Source organism: Rhinolophus hipposideros (assembly GCF_964194185.1).
Source record: "Rhinolophus hipposideros genome assembly, chromosome: 1".
In the NCBI taxonomy this organism is placed as follows: Eukaryota; Metazoa; Chordata; class Mammalia; order Chiroptera; family Rhinolophidae; genus Rhinolophus; species Rhinolophus hipposideros.
Window position 1 is genome coordinate 76512345 of NC_138047.1, and position 20035 is coordinate 76532379.

General features: G+C 37.4%; 1 protein-coding gene across 6 annotated transcripts in view; it reads right to left on the bottom strand.

Moving 5' to 3' along the window:
* The window catches only part of MANBA (mannosidase beta), a 78667-nt gene that overhangs the window by 58111 nt on the left and 521 nt on the right, over positions 1-20035 (bottom strand). For 3 of the 6 annotated variants that reach the window (XM_081076665.1, XM_081076668.1, XM_081076666.1), the window contains exons 2-5: positions 10365-10459; positions 7127-7232; positions 6123-6293; positions 527-650 (exon numbers count right to left, since the gene is read on the bottom strand). In XM_081076665.1, coding sequence (XP_080932791.1) covers positions 527-650; positions 6123-6293; positions 7127-7232; positions 10365-10459 — 496 coding nt within the window. Of the gene's footprint in view, positions 1-526; positions 651-6122; positions 6294-7126; positions 7233-10364; positions 10460-12216; positions 12388-20035 lie in introns of all 6 variants that reach the window. The other 3 variants (XM_081076670.1, XM_081076669.1, XM_081076667.1) reach the window with 3 other exon arrangements.

The window sequence follows — 20035 nt, forward strand, 5'->3', positions numbered from 1 at the left end:
TTCCTTCACCTGCAAAAATAGTATTCTTTACCTTACAAAACTTTCTTTATGCCTTGTTTGCCTTCCAAGGGGGTGCATCATGGCCTTCAGAAGAGATAATGTGCAGTGAAAGAAAGTCAGCCCGATAATTTAAGCAAACCAAGAACTCAGCACAGTGAAGAAAGTGACCACAGGGGAAGCAAAACGGAGTACAAACCAGCAGGCCCCTTTCTTCTAAGAATACTTAGCTCAGGAAAACAACTGCTCGCTTCTCTCTCTCTCTCTCTCTCTCTCTCTTTCTTTTTGTTCTTTTCAAAATACATTAAAAGGCATCTACCTGCCTACTTACCTACTTTATATATTGTAAATTTTCATGACAAATCACAGTCTATACATATTTTTCACATTTTTTAATTTAATGTGCCACAAAATTTTTTAAAATAAGTCTCTGAAAAATAAATCCATATATCCAAATTATAAACTCAATTTTTTATGACACAGAAGAGGCTTAAAAGAGTAAAACAAGAAATCACACATCTTGACTTACCATATAGAGGGGAAAACGTGAAGTAGTTCAGATGGCAAATATTATAGGCTTCAATTCTAACATCTTTCCAGATGCCCTGGGTAGGAAAGGCAGGCCCCCAGTCCCAACTAAAGGAACACTGCTCCTGCAATTTCAAAGGGAAAAAAAGTAGAATCTGATTATCATGAAATTTAAATATAAAAAACCTTTTCTTTTAAAAATGTTATAAAAGTGTATTAGTTTGCTAATTAATATAGGATGCCATAACAAAATACCACAGGTGGCTTAAACAACACAAATTTATTTTTTCACAGTTCTGGAGGCTGGGAAGTCCAAGATCAAGGTGCTGGCAATGACGGTTTTTTCTGAAGCCTCTCTCCTGGGCTTATACATGGTCCTTTCCCACTGTGCCCTCACAAAGTGTTTTTTCTGTGTGCACACACACATCCCTAGTGTCTCTTTCTGTTGTCCAAATTTCCTCTTCTTCTAAGAACATCATTCATAATGGTCTCATTAATGGTCTACCCTAATGGTCTACCCTAACGGTCTCATTTAAATTAGTCACCTCTTTAAAGACCTTATCTCCAAATAGAGTTGCATTTTGAGCCACTGAGGATTGAGACCTCAACATACAAATTCGGGGGGGGGGGGGGGGTTAAGTCCATAATAGTGTGTGTGTGTGTGTGTGTGTGTGTGTGTGTGTGTGTTCCATACACAGTTTCTAAAATGACCCACGATGATCCACTCCTGGTATTCATGCCCCTGTGGAATCCTCTCCCCTTGAGTATGAATTAGACCTAGTCAATCACTTCTAACCATCAGAGGTGATAACTTCCAAAGTTATGTTATAAAAGACTGCACCTTCTGTTTTGGGCACCCTCTCCCACTCTCTCTTGTCCAAAGGGGAAGCCAGCTGCCATGTCATGAGGCAGCTCTGTAGAGAAGACCCCAGAAGTGAGCTTGGAAGCCAGTCTGAGGCCTGCCAATGACCACATGAGAGAATTTATGCACAAACACTTCAGGCCTAGTCGATGACTGCAGACCTGGGCCACAGCTTGACTGTAACCTCAGTGGTGCCCTTGAGCCAGAGGCACCCAGCTAAGCCACATGTTCCTGACTGACAGAAACTGTAAAAATAAATGTTGTTTTAAGCTAGTAAGTTTTGGCATAATTTGTTACACAGCAATAGATAATACATCAACCTATGCAGCATAGTTAAATTTTGCAGAAATGTTTTAGGAACATAAAATTTAATTATGTACATTTATTCTTCAAAAGCATATTACACTGAAGCAACACAATAGTTACTTTTTAGACTTCTCCAAAATAACTCTTAACCTACCATTGTATTTAAATGTAATAACTATAAAGAATATTATACTTAAATGTAATAATTATAAAGAAGGAGGAAACACATTGGAAGATAAAGATATTTCATAAATAGGTTTAAGAAACCTTAGCTAGACTTGCCAATCCCTGCTTTCTCCATTACGAATTCAGAAGTCCTAGTTTCTGAATTTACTGCCCAAAAACAATCAGTTCACTGACACAGGTGGCTGGGGCAGACATCTCATCCAGTCTTATTCAGCTACCTGTCTCTCCCTTCAGACATATTTCAATTTCCATATTAATTTACAAAGGTTCAAATTCAAAAGCAAGAGATGGTTCCCTTAAAATAAATTCATTTCAAGCAGAATTTTTCTAATTTCTACTTCTTGAAAGAAAAAGTATTCCAAAACACAGTTAATTAAAACGTACAAGGCTATGAGTTCCGCTTTTAAAAAGGAACAAACACCACAGGAAGTACTAAGATCTTTCTGAATGGATCATTTGTAGAATACAGTCTGAAGATTTGACCAAACTGTTCCCAATTAAGTATTATTTCCTAAGCTCTGTATTTATCTAAGACAGGGATAAATTTGTTTCCATTACAGAGAAAAACAAAGAATTAAAACCACTTCATAGTATCCGTGTTTGTCTAAATTTACCACTTAAGTATCAGGTTCTCATGTTTGGAAGGAAAACCATCTTGGGATATTTACTGGAAAGTTTGTAAGTTCAGATATGAATTATTTTATTAGGGAGAGGGAGAAGAAGGAAAGCAAAAATATTCAACATCTTCTAAGGCAGACTATTTTCCCCATCAAGGGCTACCAATCACTTCTAGTCATACAACCTCAAAAAATAAGTTTTCACTTATTCAAAAAATATTTGTGAAGAGCTTTTTGTGTGTCAGGCTAAGAGTACATCCATGTACAAAAGAAACACAGTCTTTCTGCTTCTAGTGTTCACAGTGTACAGCAAGAAAATCAAGCACTGAATAAATAATCACAAATACAAAGAAAACAGACAGGAGACAAATAATGAGGGGAGAGGTTATCAAGACAAGTTTGCCTGAATAAACAGTGATTTTTCTATGGAAACTTGAAGGGCGAGTTCCACTTGTCCAGTGTATTTAGGGGAGAGGAAAATGAAGCATCCCTTTCAGAAGGAACAGTATATGCAAGACAGTATGAATACAGTCCAGGAAATGAAGACAGAACAATGGACTAGAGGTGGGAAAAGACTGCAGACATGGTTATAGGCAGACAGAGCTAAGAACTCTGGACTGTAGCCCAAAGGCAATGAGAAACTGTTGAAGAGTTTTAAGAAGGGGAGTGCTGTGATGATTTTTGTCTGAAAAGAACATTCTGGCTGCTCTGTGGAAAAGTAAGTGAAGGAAGGCAAATGAGGTGGTAGGAACACCAGGTAAGCAACAAGAGCACTATTTCATGCAAGAACTGATGACAGATTGAACTCAAGCATGGTATTAGAAATGGAACATGAGCATATTCAAGAACTACTGAAGAGATAACATCCACCTCATCAAAAGGACTTAGTAATGAATTGGAGGAGGGAAAAGAGGGAGACGGAGGTGTCAAAAATAACTCTTAGGTTTCTGGCTTGAGCAACTGCCGTGGATGGTATTCCATTCAGCGAGACCGGGCACCCTGGGAGAAGAATTTAGTTCCCAAGTGCAGTGTTAGACATACTGAGCTTCAGGTCCCTCTGAATCAGCCAAGTGAAGATGCCAAACAGACAACTGACTATCAGGTCTGGAATTGAAGAGACGTCTGGGCTGACAATGCAATATTAGGAGTCACTGGAAATTCAACTGGTTATTGAAGAAATGAAAATAAATGAGACAGACCAGAGAGGGGGGAAAAATGAAAAGAGAAAGTATCTTGAACAGAGAGCGTCCTGAATAATAAGACTTTTAAGAGGAGGAGGTTGATATGAATAAAAAGTTTTAGATGGAGTGGCCAGAGATTATCTGTGGAAAACACGGAGGATGGTGTGGAATATGGTGAAGAGGGCCGCTAAGGTGATGGGTCCCCCTATCCAAGCTGGACAGAGAAGGAAGCAGAGACAAGAGGGGAAAGAAGGAGGGTGGTCAAAGAAGAGATGAGGAGTAACATTTTATTGCGCCTACTCCCCACCTCTACCCCATTAACTTCACATAAGTGAAACTGAGGCATTTTGTCAGTGTATACACTTAGAAGTTTGTAATTATAGAAACAAGTCTCCATTTTGAATAGTTGTATAGCACTATTTGAGTATGGAAAGTATATTTACGTTGATATTTCACTGTCTTCTCATATCAACAATCAGGAAGGAAGGGAAGAGATTGGCTCTGTACACAAATGATGAACTTGCCTAAGATCCCTTTGGGTTTGTAAAGCCAGAATTCAGATCCAAGATTCCTGACCTGGTCTCCAATTCAGGCCTCTTCCCACTGGATCAGGTCAATCTAGCCAGAAACACCAAGATGCAGCTCATTTGCTGGCAAGTCTTCCGCACACTGTGAGAGCAGAAACCTGGGTCTGATTCCTGATTTCAACCACGGATTTTGTTCTATCTAGACAACCTAAAAGTGTGTTTTCAATGCCAAAAAAATTGAATAGGGGGTAGAGAGAAAATACTACCTGGATATATCTGAGATAGATATATATCTCTATCTCTCTCTATATATCTACCTTTACCAATGACCTGAAAAGTAGATTTTCACATGAAGATTCAGGAAGTCCTCGTTTTGATGGAAGATTAAAGATGGAAGAGGAGAGGGGAAAAGTGCAACCTCTAGTATTAAAACCACTGTGCCATTTGCAGCTGAAGGTAGAAAACCAAAGTTGAAGTTTAACCAGAAGTATCAGCATACAAATGTTCCATGGAATGGCTGCCTGCTCCGTGACATACTGTTCAGTTGGAGTCGTATGAACACATGGTGACTGGGTATGTTGTGTCAAACAGGTGGAAGCAGAATTTTGACCTCAGTACTTATCTTAAAAAAACATACTTTAATGGTGAATCCATCCAGCCTAAACAGAACCACTTAACTTAAATAATCAGAATTTATCAATTGAGGTCTTAGCTAATGAGCGCTGAAAAAAAATACACTTAGTATCTTCACAACGAAACCAATGATTACGTTTGTTGTTAAAATTAAATGCTAATTCCTGCAAGAAATTTTAAACTAGAATGATCATGTAATCCAGTAATCCCCACTTCTGGGCATATACACAAAAAAAATGAAAGCAGGGTCTCAAACAGATATTTGTACATCCAAACACAGCAACATTATTCAAAACAGCCAAAAGGTAGAAGCAACCCAAGTGTCCATGGACAGATGAGTGGATAAACAAAATGTGGTACGTGCATACCATGGGACATGAGTCAGCCTTAAAAAGGCAGGAAATGCTGACATATACTACAACATGGATAAACCTTGAGGACAGTAGGCTAAGTGAAATAAGCCAGTCTCTAAAAGGCAAATACTGTGACTCCACTTGTATGAGGTATCTAGAAGAGTGAAACACATAGAAACAGAAAAAATGGTGGTTGTCAGGGGCTGGCAGAAGAGGGAAACGGGGAGTTATTTTTTGACGGGTATAGAATTTCAGTTTTGGAAGATGAAAAAGTTCTGGAGATTGGGTTCACAATGTGATTATACTTAATACTACTGAACTGTACACTTAAAAATGGTTAAGATGGTAAATTTTGTGTTATGTGCATTTTATCACAATTTTTAAAAATTTTTAATATAAAACTAAATATCACATAGAATACTAATTCAACCATGAACTAGAATAAATCCAAGTCATCTAAACTGAGATCATACTCAAAGAAAAATATACCATGCAGACTTTGTTATCTTTTTTTAGATTTCATTAGAACCTACCCATAAAAGAATACGTCAGTAAATATATTAATACTTGAAGAAGGCTTCCTAGTAAAAAGAAGGAAGCCTAATAAATATAAACTTTACAGTCTGGTGAAAAGTTTGATAAACCTAAATATTAAAAAATAATTTGTAAAGTTACATTTACCCATCAACTATTTGTCTTCTTTATCTAAGTTCTAAAGCATGCTTCGGGAAAAAAACCTAGAAAGATAAAAATTCTCTACAAAAATTCATATAATCTTTTGGTTCTTATTTTAAATTTTTTCAAATCCCACTCAGAAGGTAGGAAAGAGATTCCAACTTCTGAAATATCACTGTTATCTTCAAGCAAGTATTTCATATGTCAGCACATCCCACCTTCAAGGTTAAAGCCCCATCCATTTGTGAGACCATTACCTTGCGAATAAAGTTGACATGGCATTCGCCCTTCTGCACATTTGGAGGGCAGTTTGGGGGCACCTGGTAGCGAGTGTGAGCTCTGCTCTGCTGTGCCGCATACAACACTGGTGACTGGAAACGCAGCTCAATGGAGTTTATGGCTTTGACCACATCGGTAATATCAAAACTCTGAATTAAAGGGAAAGAACAGATGTAGAAGTAGCCTCGTGAGTAAAATTTTAGATATAGGCAGATAAAAGATGGAAGAGGAGACGCGTAAAATAATTGAAAATCTTTAGGGTTAGCCTTTTTGCAGGAGAAAGCACTTTTCCAAACTACTATAACTCAGATGCCGACTTTTAGTTATAACTGAATACATTCTCCTACCCAAATGTAAGTATCCAGATTTCTCCTTCTGTTTTTACTGATAGATGATGGTCCTGGGCAAACAGGGAAAGCAGAAAATATACTTAGCTCTGGAACGTCTGCTCTGGCTATTTACATATTGCCTTGATCTGCCAAGGATTTCCTCGACTCTTCTTGACAACCAGACTCTTTGGTATGAATAGCATGTATTTCTAAGTCACAAGTTATTTTTGTTTTGAAAAGTCTACCCTTGAAAGGGAAGGGAGATCAGGACATGATCTCTTAATATAATTATTCCAGAAAGGGAGGAACATTTTCTTTTAAAATGGTGTCTCAATGATCATTTCCCATGACATTCTGGATCATCAAATAACAGAGAAGGGAACAGCATTTGTTGAATCCTTCCCATGTGTCAAGAACTGTGTGAATTATTTTATATAATTCACTTATTAAATGCTCACAGTTACTCTATAGTGTTTGTAGTGTTTTCATCATTCTATAAATGTGACAACTGAGGAATAAAATAACTTACCCAATGCTTCAAAGAGCTTGTACCTGTCTGCATGGGCAACTATGCACTAAAATTTCTCTACTCACAATAACAACACAAACACATATAAGTGGGTTTTCTTAACCTGATGTCATTATGTACTTACATATCTTTTGAACATGTTGTTTGTTTTCCCAATGGAAACATTATTGAGAAGGACTTTTGCAACTGTATCAACGCCCTCAAAAATCAAATTTACTTTTTGCCATTTGCTAAAAAAAGAAAATATTTTTAAAACAAAATATATAAAACATTAAATTAGATAAGTCTTTTTTATTAATAACTAAAGGAATAAATATTTCACAAAAAATATACATCCTTAAAAAGCAGTTTCCAATGAAATTTTCAGAAGTATTAATTTAACATATTTTTATATTAAGTGATCCAGATTATCTTTCTTCATAATATTTCAATCACCATAAAATCAGGAGCAGAGCTAATAATGTTCAAATTCATTGACTGTTTTTCTAGGACTTCACAAATTTCTCACGAGAACCAAGTTAAGTAATAGACACAAAATATTTTTACAAACTATTAAATTTACTGACACTATCTAAGAGAACACATTAACTAACTAACAAGTATCTATGAGTGATATTATGTGCCCAGGACTTGCTAAGCCTAACAGGAAACTAAAACAGTCTCTAAATTTAAGGAGTCTGCAATCTCATTGGCATTCAAGCCTAAATACAGAAAACAAAGAGAAAACTTTCAATTTTCTACTTTGTAGTATAGTCTTGTTGGACAGACTACAAGTGCTCTCAGAGTTTATGTCATAAGGAAAGGCTTCAAAAAGGAAACAAGAACTTAAAGAACAGAATAAATTATGTGGTATACCCAAACAATAAAATATTATTTGGCAATTAAAAGAAATGAAGTACAGCAGATCTTTGAATAACATTGTTTCAGTCAATGTCATTTAGTTATAATGTTGAGGAGGAAAAAAAGAAATCAATTCCCAGCCGGGGCCACTGTCTGTGTGGAGTTTGCATGTCCTTCCCATGTCTGCGTGGGTTTTCTTCGAGGACTCTGGTTTCCTCCCACATCCCAAAGATGTGCATGCGAGGTGAATGGCACATCTACATTGTCCCAATCTGAGAGAGACAGAGACAGAGAGAGAAAGAGAGAAAGGGGGGGAGGGGAGAGAGACAGAGGCGATGGAAAGGCGTCCTGTCCACGGTGGGTTCCTGCCTTGTGCCCTGAGCTCTCTGGCGAGTCCCCAGCCACCCGTGACTCTGAACTGTATTATAGGGTTGGAAAACAATGATCTTACTTGTTTTTATTCATCTTTCTTAAATATGTCTATAGCTTATATTTATTCCAATGTTTAATATTAAGAGTGCTTTGGGTCTTTATTTAGAAGTTTGGTGATGTTTTTATGACCAAAATTATGCCTTAGGAACTTAACTCTTGTTTATATCAATTTGGCTATGGTAAAGTTGGTTTTCTTATCTGTTTCACTTCCAAGAACCTATCAACAATGTTAAGTGAAGACTTACTGTGCTTGTGAATATGAACTTTGAAAACATTCTTCTCCTAACTGAAAGAAGCCAGTAACAAAGGACCACATACTGTATGATTCCACTGATATGAGATGTCCAGAAGAGACAAATCCATAGAGAGAAAATAAATTTGTCATTGCCTAGGGCTGGGTAGGGATGTTGCGGGGAGATGTGGAGAATGGGGAATGGCTGCTAATGAGTAAGGCTTTCTTTTGGGGGTGAGGAAAATGGTCTAAAATTGATTACAATGATGGTTGTACAACTCTGTGAATATACTAAAAACCATCGAATTGTACACTTCCCATGGGTGAATTGCATGGTATATAAATTATACCTCAATAAAGCTATTTTTTTTCTAATGAGTAGAAATGTCTAGGTAGAGGATAGACCCCAAAAGAAAGAGCAAAACCAAAACATGAATGTGCTGACGGCATCAATAACATTAACGTAACAAGCTTGATTCAGGTACAAAAGTGGCACTGGGAGCTAAGCGGAGAAAGCAGGGCAAATCAGGAGGGCAGGAGAGGATGCAGGAAGGGTACAGGGATGAGAACATTAAGCAGCATGTTCACAAACAAGCAGAGAAGACTGAACTTGATTTGTTAATCAAAGAGAAGACACTTGTTACTGAGCAAGAACATTATGGTAAAAATCAATATTTTAGGACAATGAATCTCATGTTTCTACATATGAAAGACTGGAGAATAAAAAGAGAAAGCAAGAAATTTAGTTAGGCAGCTTTGGCCTAATTTCAGGCAGTCCCTAATAAAGGTGTAGGCAAAGTCAGAAACTTGGAAATGAGGAAGACAGGCTGAGTCATGAGCAATGGCAGACAAAAATTAACAAGAGTCAGGAACAGACTGAATACAGGGAGATGAAGAAAAGATACAATGACTCAAAAATGCCCTACGCATAGAAGACTGGGAAGATGGTGTTAAATTAAGAGAAATAATGAGGCTGTTAGAATATAAAGTAAGCCTTAAATAGGAAAGTCAGTTGGTTGAATTTTGTATATGCTAAGTCCAAAGGTAAGACCCCTAAGAGAGGTTTTTTTTAAAGCATTATCTGGAAATAAGAGTTTGGAGCAGAGTAACTCTGTGATGTTGAGCACCATATTCTGGCTTTATTTCTCTTTTGAGAGGCTAGTAAATCATTAGTCAAAAAAGCCCTATAAAAGGGAGAGACAATTTTTTTTTAATTTAGCAATAATGGTGGTAGATATAATTGGGTTACATTCTGCTACATAGAACGTTACTAAAAACTATACCATGCTTTTCCTCATGGCTTCACAACATAATGTAAGGCCAATGCCATACACTCAATGGCTGGTTAACACCACACTGAACAAATGATGTATCTCTGCTCGTACTTGACAGTATTTGAGAGAGAGACAGAGAGAGAGAGAGAAAGAGAGAGAGACAGAGAGAGACAGAGAGAGAGAGAGAGAGAGAGAGAGATACATTCTATTGATTACTGGGAGTAGGGAGAAGGAAATACACATAAGAGACTTGACCAGGTCTAGGTGACTCCATTCTAACCACCAGGATAATGACTAAGACATTTCATGACTGATGATTAGTGACACCATCCTCATATACAGATCAAAACATAAATCATATATTCGCCTTTATGGTACAACACTTTTGTCAGACAACTCTCTGATATGCAACTTAAATAAACAAGAGATTATTGCAGAGACAGAAAAAGAAGAAAAGCTCAAATAATAATAAACACATAGACAGACATAGTAATAAATATAGATATAGGTATAGGTATAGATATAGATACAGATACATAGATCTAGATAGATATAGAAATAGATATAGATATATACACACATACCTAATATCAAAAGGGATTTTAAATTCCTTGCTATAGGTCCAGTTATCCAAGGAGATCCATCTGTAGTTAAGGTCATTAAATCTGTAGTAAGGATCCTGTTGATAAAAATTATGGTAGTTGATTACATATGCAAAATTAAATAAACATGAAATAAATTATTAGCGATAGCTATTTATCACCTAAAAAGGAATGAACTCTTGGCCCAGGAGTACAAGCATTTCACATGCCAACACATCCCATCCTCAAGGCTAAATCTCCATCCATTTAAGAGAGCACTATCTTTCAAACGTTACATGGCATTTGCATACTAAAAATTCTAAAATACGTCAAAAAAAAAAAGTCCAACAAAATACCTAAAAGGAATGAGCTCCTAGATATAAATAATATAGTTTCATTATCAAAGAACACTATGGAGATTAAGATTGGCTTCCCTCATTTAAAACCAAACTCAGAACATCCGACCCATGAGCAAAGAAGGAAAGACAGAACTTCCAGTGTGCAGCCATCACTCTCTCATTGCCCTGTCGTTCTCACTTTGCTTGTTGCTGCTATCTCCTCTGGCCCCCCCGAGAAAATGCTTCTCCTCCACTGCCCAAAGGTCAGCAAACTCCCACTCCTTGGATTCACTTAGCCATTTTCAGTTATTTTTCCCTCAGCTTTACCAAGTGAGCACAAAAGGAATCTCTACAGAGAATATACAGGCAGCACAGTTTGAAGTTTTGAAGTTCAAACTTACAAACTTCAAATTTCCTATATTATCCTAGACCAAGTCAGCAAACCACAACCCATAGGCCAAATTCAGCTCCCTGCCTGTTTTTATGTGGCCAGCAAGCTAAGAATGGACGTGTGTCAATAAATAAAGTTTTACTGGAGCACAGCCATGCCCATTCCTTTACAAATTGCATATGGCAGCTTTCACGCTACAATAGCAGAGTTGAACAGACCATGACAGAGACCACATTACCCAAGAAGCCTAAAATAGTCTCTGTCCCTTTACTGGAAATGGTTGCCAACCTCTGCCCTAGATGACTAGCCTACTGGGTGTTCACAGATGCTGTTCCGTCTGACTGTCCAGCCCCAAATCCTCCCTTTCATAATCCTTATGTCTTTCTTTCATTGACTTCCACCCTTTACTCATTTTCCCTCATTTTCCAGTTTACTTCCCACTTGAGGGCTCCCAGACAGGAGGCAGAACAGAATGTGAATAAGTGGAGCTTTTCAGTTCATCTTCTGCGAACATCATCACAGCTACACAGAGGGAACAGTAGAGACATGGAGGGCTTCTCCCCATGAAGCCCTCCAGGACCAAGAGGCATTTCCTCAGGGACTTCACTTCCAAACGGAGAAGGAAAATCTGACTTTGTCTACATTCCGCAACTAACTTAGGTTGGCCAACAGCCAGCTGGGCACTTGCCCGGAGCACAAATCTGTAAGAGACACTGTATCACTGGGTGTGTATCAAGATGGAAAGAAAGGTATCTGCCAGTAACTGCTCCTGACTAAAAGATATATTTTGATAAACCACTAGAGGAGGGAGTGGTTGATGAGATTTAATAATAACCGATAATCATCAAACTGACTTTTAAGATCCAGTTAATGGTGAGGTTTTGTTCTGCTAAATGGGGTGTGAGAGGCCCAGTCAACTTAATTCCTTTTCTGCTCTTACCCTGCCCACCCCCCGCCCTCCCCCACCCTCCACACAGGATTCAGCCTCTCCAATGAGTGAACATGGAATGAATATCTAAGGACACAGGTTTGAAGAGGCACCTAATTATTAGCCTACACATGTATCTCCACCCAGCCCTATTTATAACTCTACACTGCGGACTCCATAGAATACAGTTTAAAATACCCTGAGCAGGAAGGTGTAAAGGCTAACACAGTTGCAACGTGTCCACCTGCTGAGCCCTGGGGCTGCTGGCGATCTGGCTTGCAGGGCATGAGTCCCCTTCCAGTCTCTCAGAGCCCTGAAGGAGGCTGTATCTTGAGTTCAAGAGGGCAATCTTCTCAGATACATTTTTTTCTAGACAAACAGAACTTAGAGGTTAACATTATTTTCTTCCTTGAAAGAAACCAATCTGAAAGGGCTACACACTGTTTGATTCCCACTATATGATGTTCTGGAAAAGGCAAAACTATGGAGACAGTAAAAGGATCAGTTGTTGCCAGGGATTAAGGGGGAGAGAGGGATGAAAAGGCAGAGAACAAGATTTTTTAGGGCAGTGTAACTACTCTGAATGAATAGAAAGGTGGATGCATATCGTTATATGTATGTCATTATACCTTTGTCAAAACCCATCAAATGTACACCACCAAGAGGGCACGCTAATGTAAAGTACGGACTTTGGGTGGTGATGGTGTGTCCATGAGGTTCACTGATGGTAGGAAATGTACCCCTCTGATGGGGGTTGCTGACCGTGGAGGCTGTGCATGGCGAGGGTACATGGGAACTGTCTATATTTTCCATTCAATTTTGCTGTGAACCCAAAATTGCTCCAAAAACTAAGGTCTTTAAACAAATTATCTTACTAACGGAAAATACCTTATTTTCCCTAAAATAAAAGTTCTAGAGGCTTCAATTACATTTATAATAACTACTCCAAATGCTAAGCAACCAACATAATTTAGTTCCAGATTGGTCTGACCCCCTTTGCACACATTAAAAGTCTGAGTCCTATTTAAAGCAAATAGCAGTTCAGCATTGCAGCTGAGGACTAAGGACCCACATAAGTTGCTGAGCTGTTAAGCAAACGCATGAACCCTAAACACAACAGCAGTATCATTTGTTGACCACTTACTATATGTCAGCCTCCAAGATAGGTACTCACACACTCTTATTTTCACAACAAACATGAGTAGTAAATACCGTTTCATAGAGGAAGAAATTAAAACTCCAAAAGCTGGAGTGACTTTCCTGAGGTCCCACAACTAAGCAGAAGAACATCCAAGAACAAAACCGAATCACTCTAACACCGAGGTCTGCATTCTACACACTATAGTATAGCTAAAAGAATGTGTACCTCATGTCACATATACTTACACTTTTACACCAGATGACCACTGCAACAAAAATAACAGTAGCTGAGAGTTACTGCCTGGGACCCTGTGGGGTAGGCATTATCATCAGTCCTTTTGCTAACAGAGAGTCCAAGGCTCAAAGCCAAATGGCTATTAAGTGGTGGAACACTGATTCAGACCCAGGAAATCTGCCTCCAGAGTCTGTATGTGGCATCATTATCTAACACTGCTAGCAACGTCACAAATGCTGTCAATGATTACAATGTCAGTGCTACCTACCAAGTGGGTACCAGGAGATACACACGCTATGTGGGGCCTGGGCTAGTTATTTATAATTGATATTCACCATACTTGCTGTACATCAACAAACTATGTGTCATCAGACCACGCAAATGACAGTATCAGTCTCATTTTCTCTATAAGCTGCTGAACTTTCTCTATTATATCTGCTTATTAGACACATAGACTCCTTAACCAGGTCTATCTCTTCCACTCCCCAATTCTGCTTTAGTCCAATGCCTGGTTCTATACCAGACATAATTACTTCAAATGGAGCTAAATGGAGAAAAGGAAGTCTTTGTAATTGTTTCATTTACAGGTGTTGTGTTCTTGGACACTTAGGCAAAAAAATAAAGTTTAAGAAAACATTTATTCAAAAACAAGTGAAACTAAACCATATGTTAATTAAGATTTGCAGACATTTGGTAAAACCTTAATTTGTAAAAAACAAGAGAATGATAATTCAGGATACTGGTCACCTTAGGGGGACGCAGGTAATAGGACTGAGGGTCGGGGGGCAAGGTAACTGCAGTTGTATTGGGAATGCACAAGCTCCTAAACTGGACAGCAGATGCATGGCTACTCACTTAAATTAGACGTTAAAATTCTTAAACACACACGTGCGTAGAATTTTCCATGCATCGAGTACTGTATGAGACAAAGAAAATGTTCATGGGAAGCTAAGTTACTTTCAGCTACACAGGGGTATTTATGTGTTCCATTCTGAAGAAGCTGTACTCTTCAACCCTCAGTTTGTTTACTGTCAAATAGGAGCTTCACCTACAATTCTTACTTCAGAGGGTGCACAGGTACAAGAAATCCCAAGCTCATGGGTAAGTCAACACATTTTGGTCAGCCTTAATATTTTTTTTTCCTAAAATCCTTAAACTAGTAAATACTGCTTCTCATCTAACATAGCTCTGGTGAAAAGGGATTGCAATTTAAGGAAGTTCCTTACTTTCTGACCAAAGAGGATTTAGAAGGGTAATTTCAAAGGTAAAACAAGACTATTTTCTTAGACCACTCCTAAGTGCCAGGCTAGAACTCATGAAAGATTAAGATAAATGCCAAAGAGAGACTTGTGACTGGTTCCTTTTCTAAAAGCTCTTGAGATCACTTCACATCATAAAATGATCAAATAAAGTCAGACAGTCCATTCTTAAGTCCTCCGTGGAAGGTTAGTTTAGCAACCAGAAAAAGAACCGTCTATGTTAAGAATACGTTTATGTTTGGTCATTTTGGACCATAACCATAGGACTTCCTTCTCTGAAACATATCAAAAATTTTCATAAGGGTAATAATAGTATCGTGGTTAGGATCCATACTAAAATGTTTGACGATGAAATGATGTTTAGGATTACTTCAAAAGTAGGGTGGGGCATAGCAGATGGGGGAAGAAACAAAATTAGTCATGAATTGATTAACTGTTGAAGTCAGGTGACGTATATAAATGGGAGCTCATTTTGCTACTGTTTCATATTTGAAATTCACCATAATAAAAAGTTTAAAAAGTCTATTCACATGCCCATTGCCTCCTGGCAACTTAAAGGGTACAAAACAAAAATACATTTATCCACATATTTTATTAGAATGTATTTATGAGTGATAACCTACAGATTAGGGCCTCTACGGACAGACTCATGACTCCTTGGACAGAATGATTCCTTGGGGCTTCTTGAATAAATGATTTACATGATTCAGACTAACTTGTTAATCACATGCATGGCTACCATGATATAATCTTATAGCTTATATTTTATTAATTTGCACATCTAAAAATATCCTTCTCTGATCATTTGTCCCAATTACATGTGAAGAATATAAGGCAGTAATAAAATTTAGAGAAAAAGTGCTAAGCATCTGGTGCCTACCATTTTTAGTATATGTGTATATTTACATATTTGTAGTATACTTTCTTCTATATTTAAGTATAGATTTCAAGTAAGAACACATCTTTATAATGAAGCCTATGCAATTATTAAAAATTATTCTAGATCTATATTTATAAACATTTACAGATACAGAAAGATGTTCACCATATATTTTCAATGAAGAAGTAACTTTTAAAACGATGTTAGAGATTGACCTCCTTTTTATATTATTGCATTTGTTTGTATATACTTAGAAAAATCTGGAAAGATATACATGAAAAATTTTACAGTGATTACCTCTGCTTTATAGTATACATTTTATTGTTTTTTTCTCTTCTTTATATTTTATACTTTTCTGCATCAATTTTTGTACAATAAACATTAAATATTTATAATTATTTTTAAAGAATTTAAAAATTGGGAATAAGAAAATTAAATCAGTATATGTGAATTTCATGCATGATAAAAGTAATGTTTTATATCAGTGGACAAAAGAGAAATTGTTCAAATCATGGGATATAAAAAAACTGACTAGGGGTGGCCAGGTAGCTCAGTTGGTTAGAGCCCAGTGTTCATAACACCAAGGTTGCCGGTTTGATGCCCACATGGGCCACTGTGAGCTGCGCCCTCCACAACTAGATTGAAACAACTTGAAGCTGATGGGTCTTGGAAAAACACACTTTATAAAAAAAAAAACAAAATGAAAAAAACTGACTAACCATTTGAAAAAAACTCACATGAATCAAAATTCTAAATATAAAAAAGGAAATATAAAGATATTAAAGCATGAAATATATGTCAATATTTATTTAATTGGGAGAGAGAGAGTTACTTTCAAAACATAATACCAAAGACAGAATCAATCATAAAAGACAAAACCTTACAAGAGTACAATATATAAAACTTTTTAAAACACCAATAGGACAAAAGAATCATTAACAAATAGGAAAATTTTGAAACTATTTAACAAGAGGTCTAACAAATCTATGGTTTTAAATATGAATATCCAATAGAAAAATAGATAGAATAAGTAACCCCAAATCACCAATAAACATATTTAAAAAAACATATAAAAGGTGTTTAACCTCACTAGCAATTGTTTTTTTTTGTTTTTAAAAATAATATCCAATCTGCACCTAAAATAAACACTCTAATAAAATGAAGAAAAGAGTCTAAAACTGGTACAACTTTTATGGAGAACAACTTAGAAGTACATATTAAAATATTACAAAGTGCATACTCTTTGAATCAGCAATTCCACTTGTAAAATTTTGTCTAAGAAAATAACGATGCATGCTAACTGAAATTTAGTTAAAAGGATCTTCATCAAAAAACAGAAAAAAATGGAGTCAGATAACTATTCAACAATAAGTGACTGATTATAAATGACAGCAAATGTACACAATGGAATAAGAAAGACATTAAACATGGTTTGTAGAAATGTTTATTGCATATCACAAAACATTTAGTATAAAAAGTTTGTTATACTGTGTATTTAAATACTTAACACAAATGTGTATACATAGAAAAATTCCACCTGGATATAGGTATTTATTTATTTTTAATAGTAATAGTTATCTCTGGAAGCCAGATTCCCAAGTTTTCTTCTTACTTACCTATATTTTCTAGTTTTGGCACACCGAGAATATCTTTTATTTAAAAAGCTTTTCAGACTTACACCACTGAGGAACTTAAACTCAGCACAGGAAAGTTGAGAACATTCCTAACAAGAATCCCCTTATCTAAGCACTTATCCTAAGGTTATTAATTTGGTTTTCTGCCTCACTACAATGTAGCCACCCACAGAATAGGGACTGAGTCTTCTCATTTCTTTTTCATTTCTAATGCCTATGTTAGTGTATGGCATAATAGGCTGAATGAATGAATGAATGATAACCTTCAGGAGAGAGCCCAAAAGGCTCTTCAAGACACCTGAGGTTTAGATTGTGTATAGGAAACACAGTCACTATGAAACATTCAAGGCTGGCTACAGAGCCTCTCATTAATAATGAATTCCATTTAACCAACTGCTCAGCCCGAAAAATCCTGAAGTTTTCCTTGATTCTTCTTTCTTTCAAACCTCACATTCAATCTATCAGCCAATCCAACTGAAAAAAAGTTGGTTCTACATTTAAAATGTGTTCTCACAGCCACTCTCACCGTTTCACTGGTACCACCTTGGTCCAAGCCAAAAATCATCTCTTGCCCATACAACAGTAATTAGTCCTCTTCTTGGTCTCCATGCTTCCATTCTGATGCATTGTAGTCTTCACACAACAGCCAGAATGGCCTTCTAAAAGGCAAATCTAATCACGTAATTCCAAGCTCAAAAGCCCCAACAGCTTCCCATCACCTGTAGGATAAAATCCAAAGCGTTTCCCAAGGCTTACAAACCCTGCGTGATCTGCCCTCCTTGCCTCTTTTGTACTCATCCTCTTCCCCGCTGGCTCACAGGGCTCCAGCCACACCGGCCTGCTTACTATTCTTGGAATTGTTAAAGCATGTTCCCATCTCAAGGCCTCTCCCTTCCGTCTTTTCTTTCCTTTTTGCTGGGAATGCACTTCTCTTTAAAATTGACCTCATCAAAAATATCTCTGCTTAAAAGTCACTTTATCAAAATAGCTATCTTTAACTACTTTTTCAAAATAGTAGTCCTTCCCAACCAGCCGTCACTCTGTTCCTTTAACCTCCTTTATTTTTCTTCAGTGACCACCTGGCATTATATTATCTGTTAATTTGTTTGTCTATCTCCTCCACTAGAGTGTATATTGGACAAAAACTTTGTTTTCTTCACCACTCAATTACAAGCACTTAGAAAAGTGCCTGCCACATTGGAGGTACTGAATAAATACTTATGAAATAATTAGGTGAATTAATAAACAAATGAGTGACTTTAACAAGATATGCTTCAAGTTCTCATGTAAACACAGTATTTGGGCAGTGTCTGCTCTAAACTATAGAGTATTTCCAGAGGCTGATACCAAAAAGGGATGTTGTGTTGTCTTACAACATCACATTATTCAATAATGATACTGATGTTGATGATTATTGTGAATAGGCCTGGAGTTCCGCAATCCCCAAAAGGCCTCCCACTACCATTTACGTTCCACATCCACCTTATTGAAACTTAAAGTTTCTCTAAGAATTTACGAACAGATTTAACAGATACTGTAAATTATTCCCATGAGGAAAAGTCAGTTATTTCATATTATGAGCAACCTCATTCTCATTAACTAGTAACCAAACATTGTTTCCTGATACGCAGCTCTGTAACATAGAACAATCTGATTTGCTAAAGCCACTAGTGATTTCCCATTGGCTTGATTCCATCAGTGAAATGAGACAAAAAGACCCTGCAAAATGAACACAGGCATTCTCAAAGCCAGTGTAAGTGGAAACCTCAGGGAGCCGAGGTCAGCTGTGGTCTATTTCACATGTAGTTTGTTAACTGAAAAAAAATTAAAGTAGTACTTAAGTTTGAGAATTATTTAATTAAAAAATAAACTGGACTGTAGTCAGTGTCAATTATACTTCCTTTCTGACATACATTCTTGAGAGAATACATTCTTGAGAGAAAAAAAGCTAATGTGTACCAGATCAGAAATTTTGCATAACCCTCGTTGACCATCCTGTCCTTTAAGTAAACTTTGAATGACATTCTTGACAGTCAACCAGTGATTCAAAAACACATGGTTTTTCACAACAAGGGGGTAAGTGCAGCATAGTACAGAACCCAGGCTATGGAGTCAGGCCAGCATGGGTTACAATTCCATTTCCGCCACTTAGTTGCTCTGTGATCTTGGGTAAGTTCTCTAACTTCTCTGGGCTCTGTAACTCCGTATCATCCATAAAATGCAGACAAGAAGATGTATTCCATAGAGTTCTGAGGAGGATTAGGACAATGGGTGTAAATCACTTATCAAGTACGTTTTGCCCCAGACAAAGACACTCAAAGGATGAGGAAATGCAGGTGGAATCACAAAAACAGTGGAAGGTGGTAGTCAGTGTGCAAACCCCTGCACACTGGCAGCCAAACAGGAAAACGTCCTCCCCAAAGAGTCTATGTATTGGAGCATCTATTGGGGGGCAGAGAGAGAGAGAAAAAGAGAGACCCACCACCACCACCTCCCCCTCCCCACCCCCCGCCCATGCCTTGAGAAGAAAGAGCACCTGTCTTCACATCTCAACCAGCCTAAAAGTTACTTAGCCTTTACACCTGCACTGACAATCCTAATCTTACACTTACAGGCCTGTCTCCTCAACACATGCGCTGCAAAATCCCACATTTGATTCCCTGAGGCCTAGCAGCAAAAATGAAAACCTGTAACATTACTAAATACAGTTAACGTTTACTTAGCAAACTACTATCACCCCCCGCAGTGTCCATGTTGTTGAAACGGTAATCCCCCGCCTCAGGCTTTGTCAGTGATGGGTCCTTTCTATCCACCCTTCAGTGGAGAACCAAGACAGTAAGTAAATCAGCCGTAGCAAGACAGTTTGCCC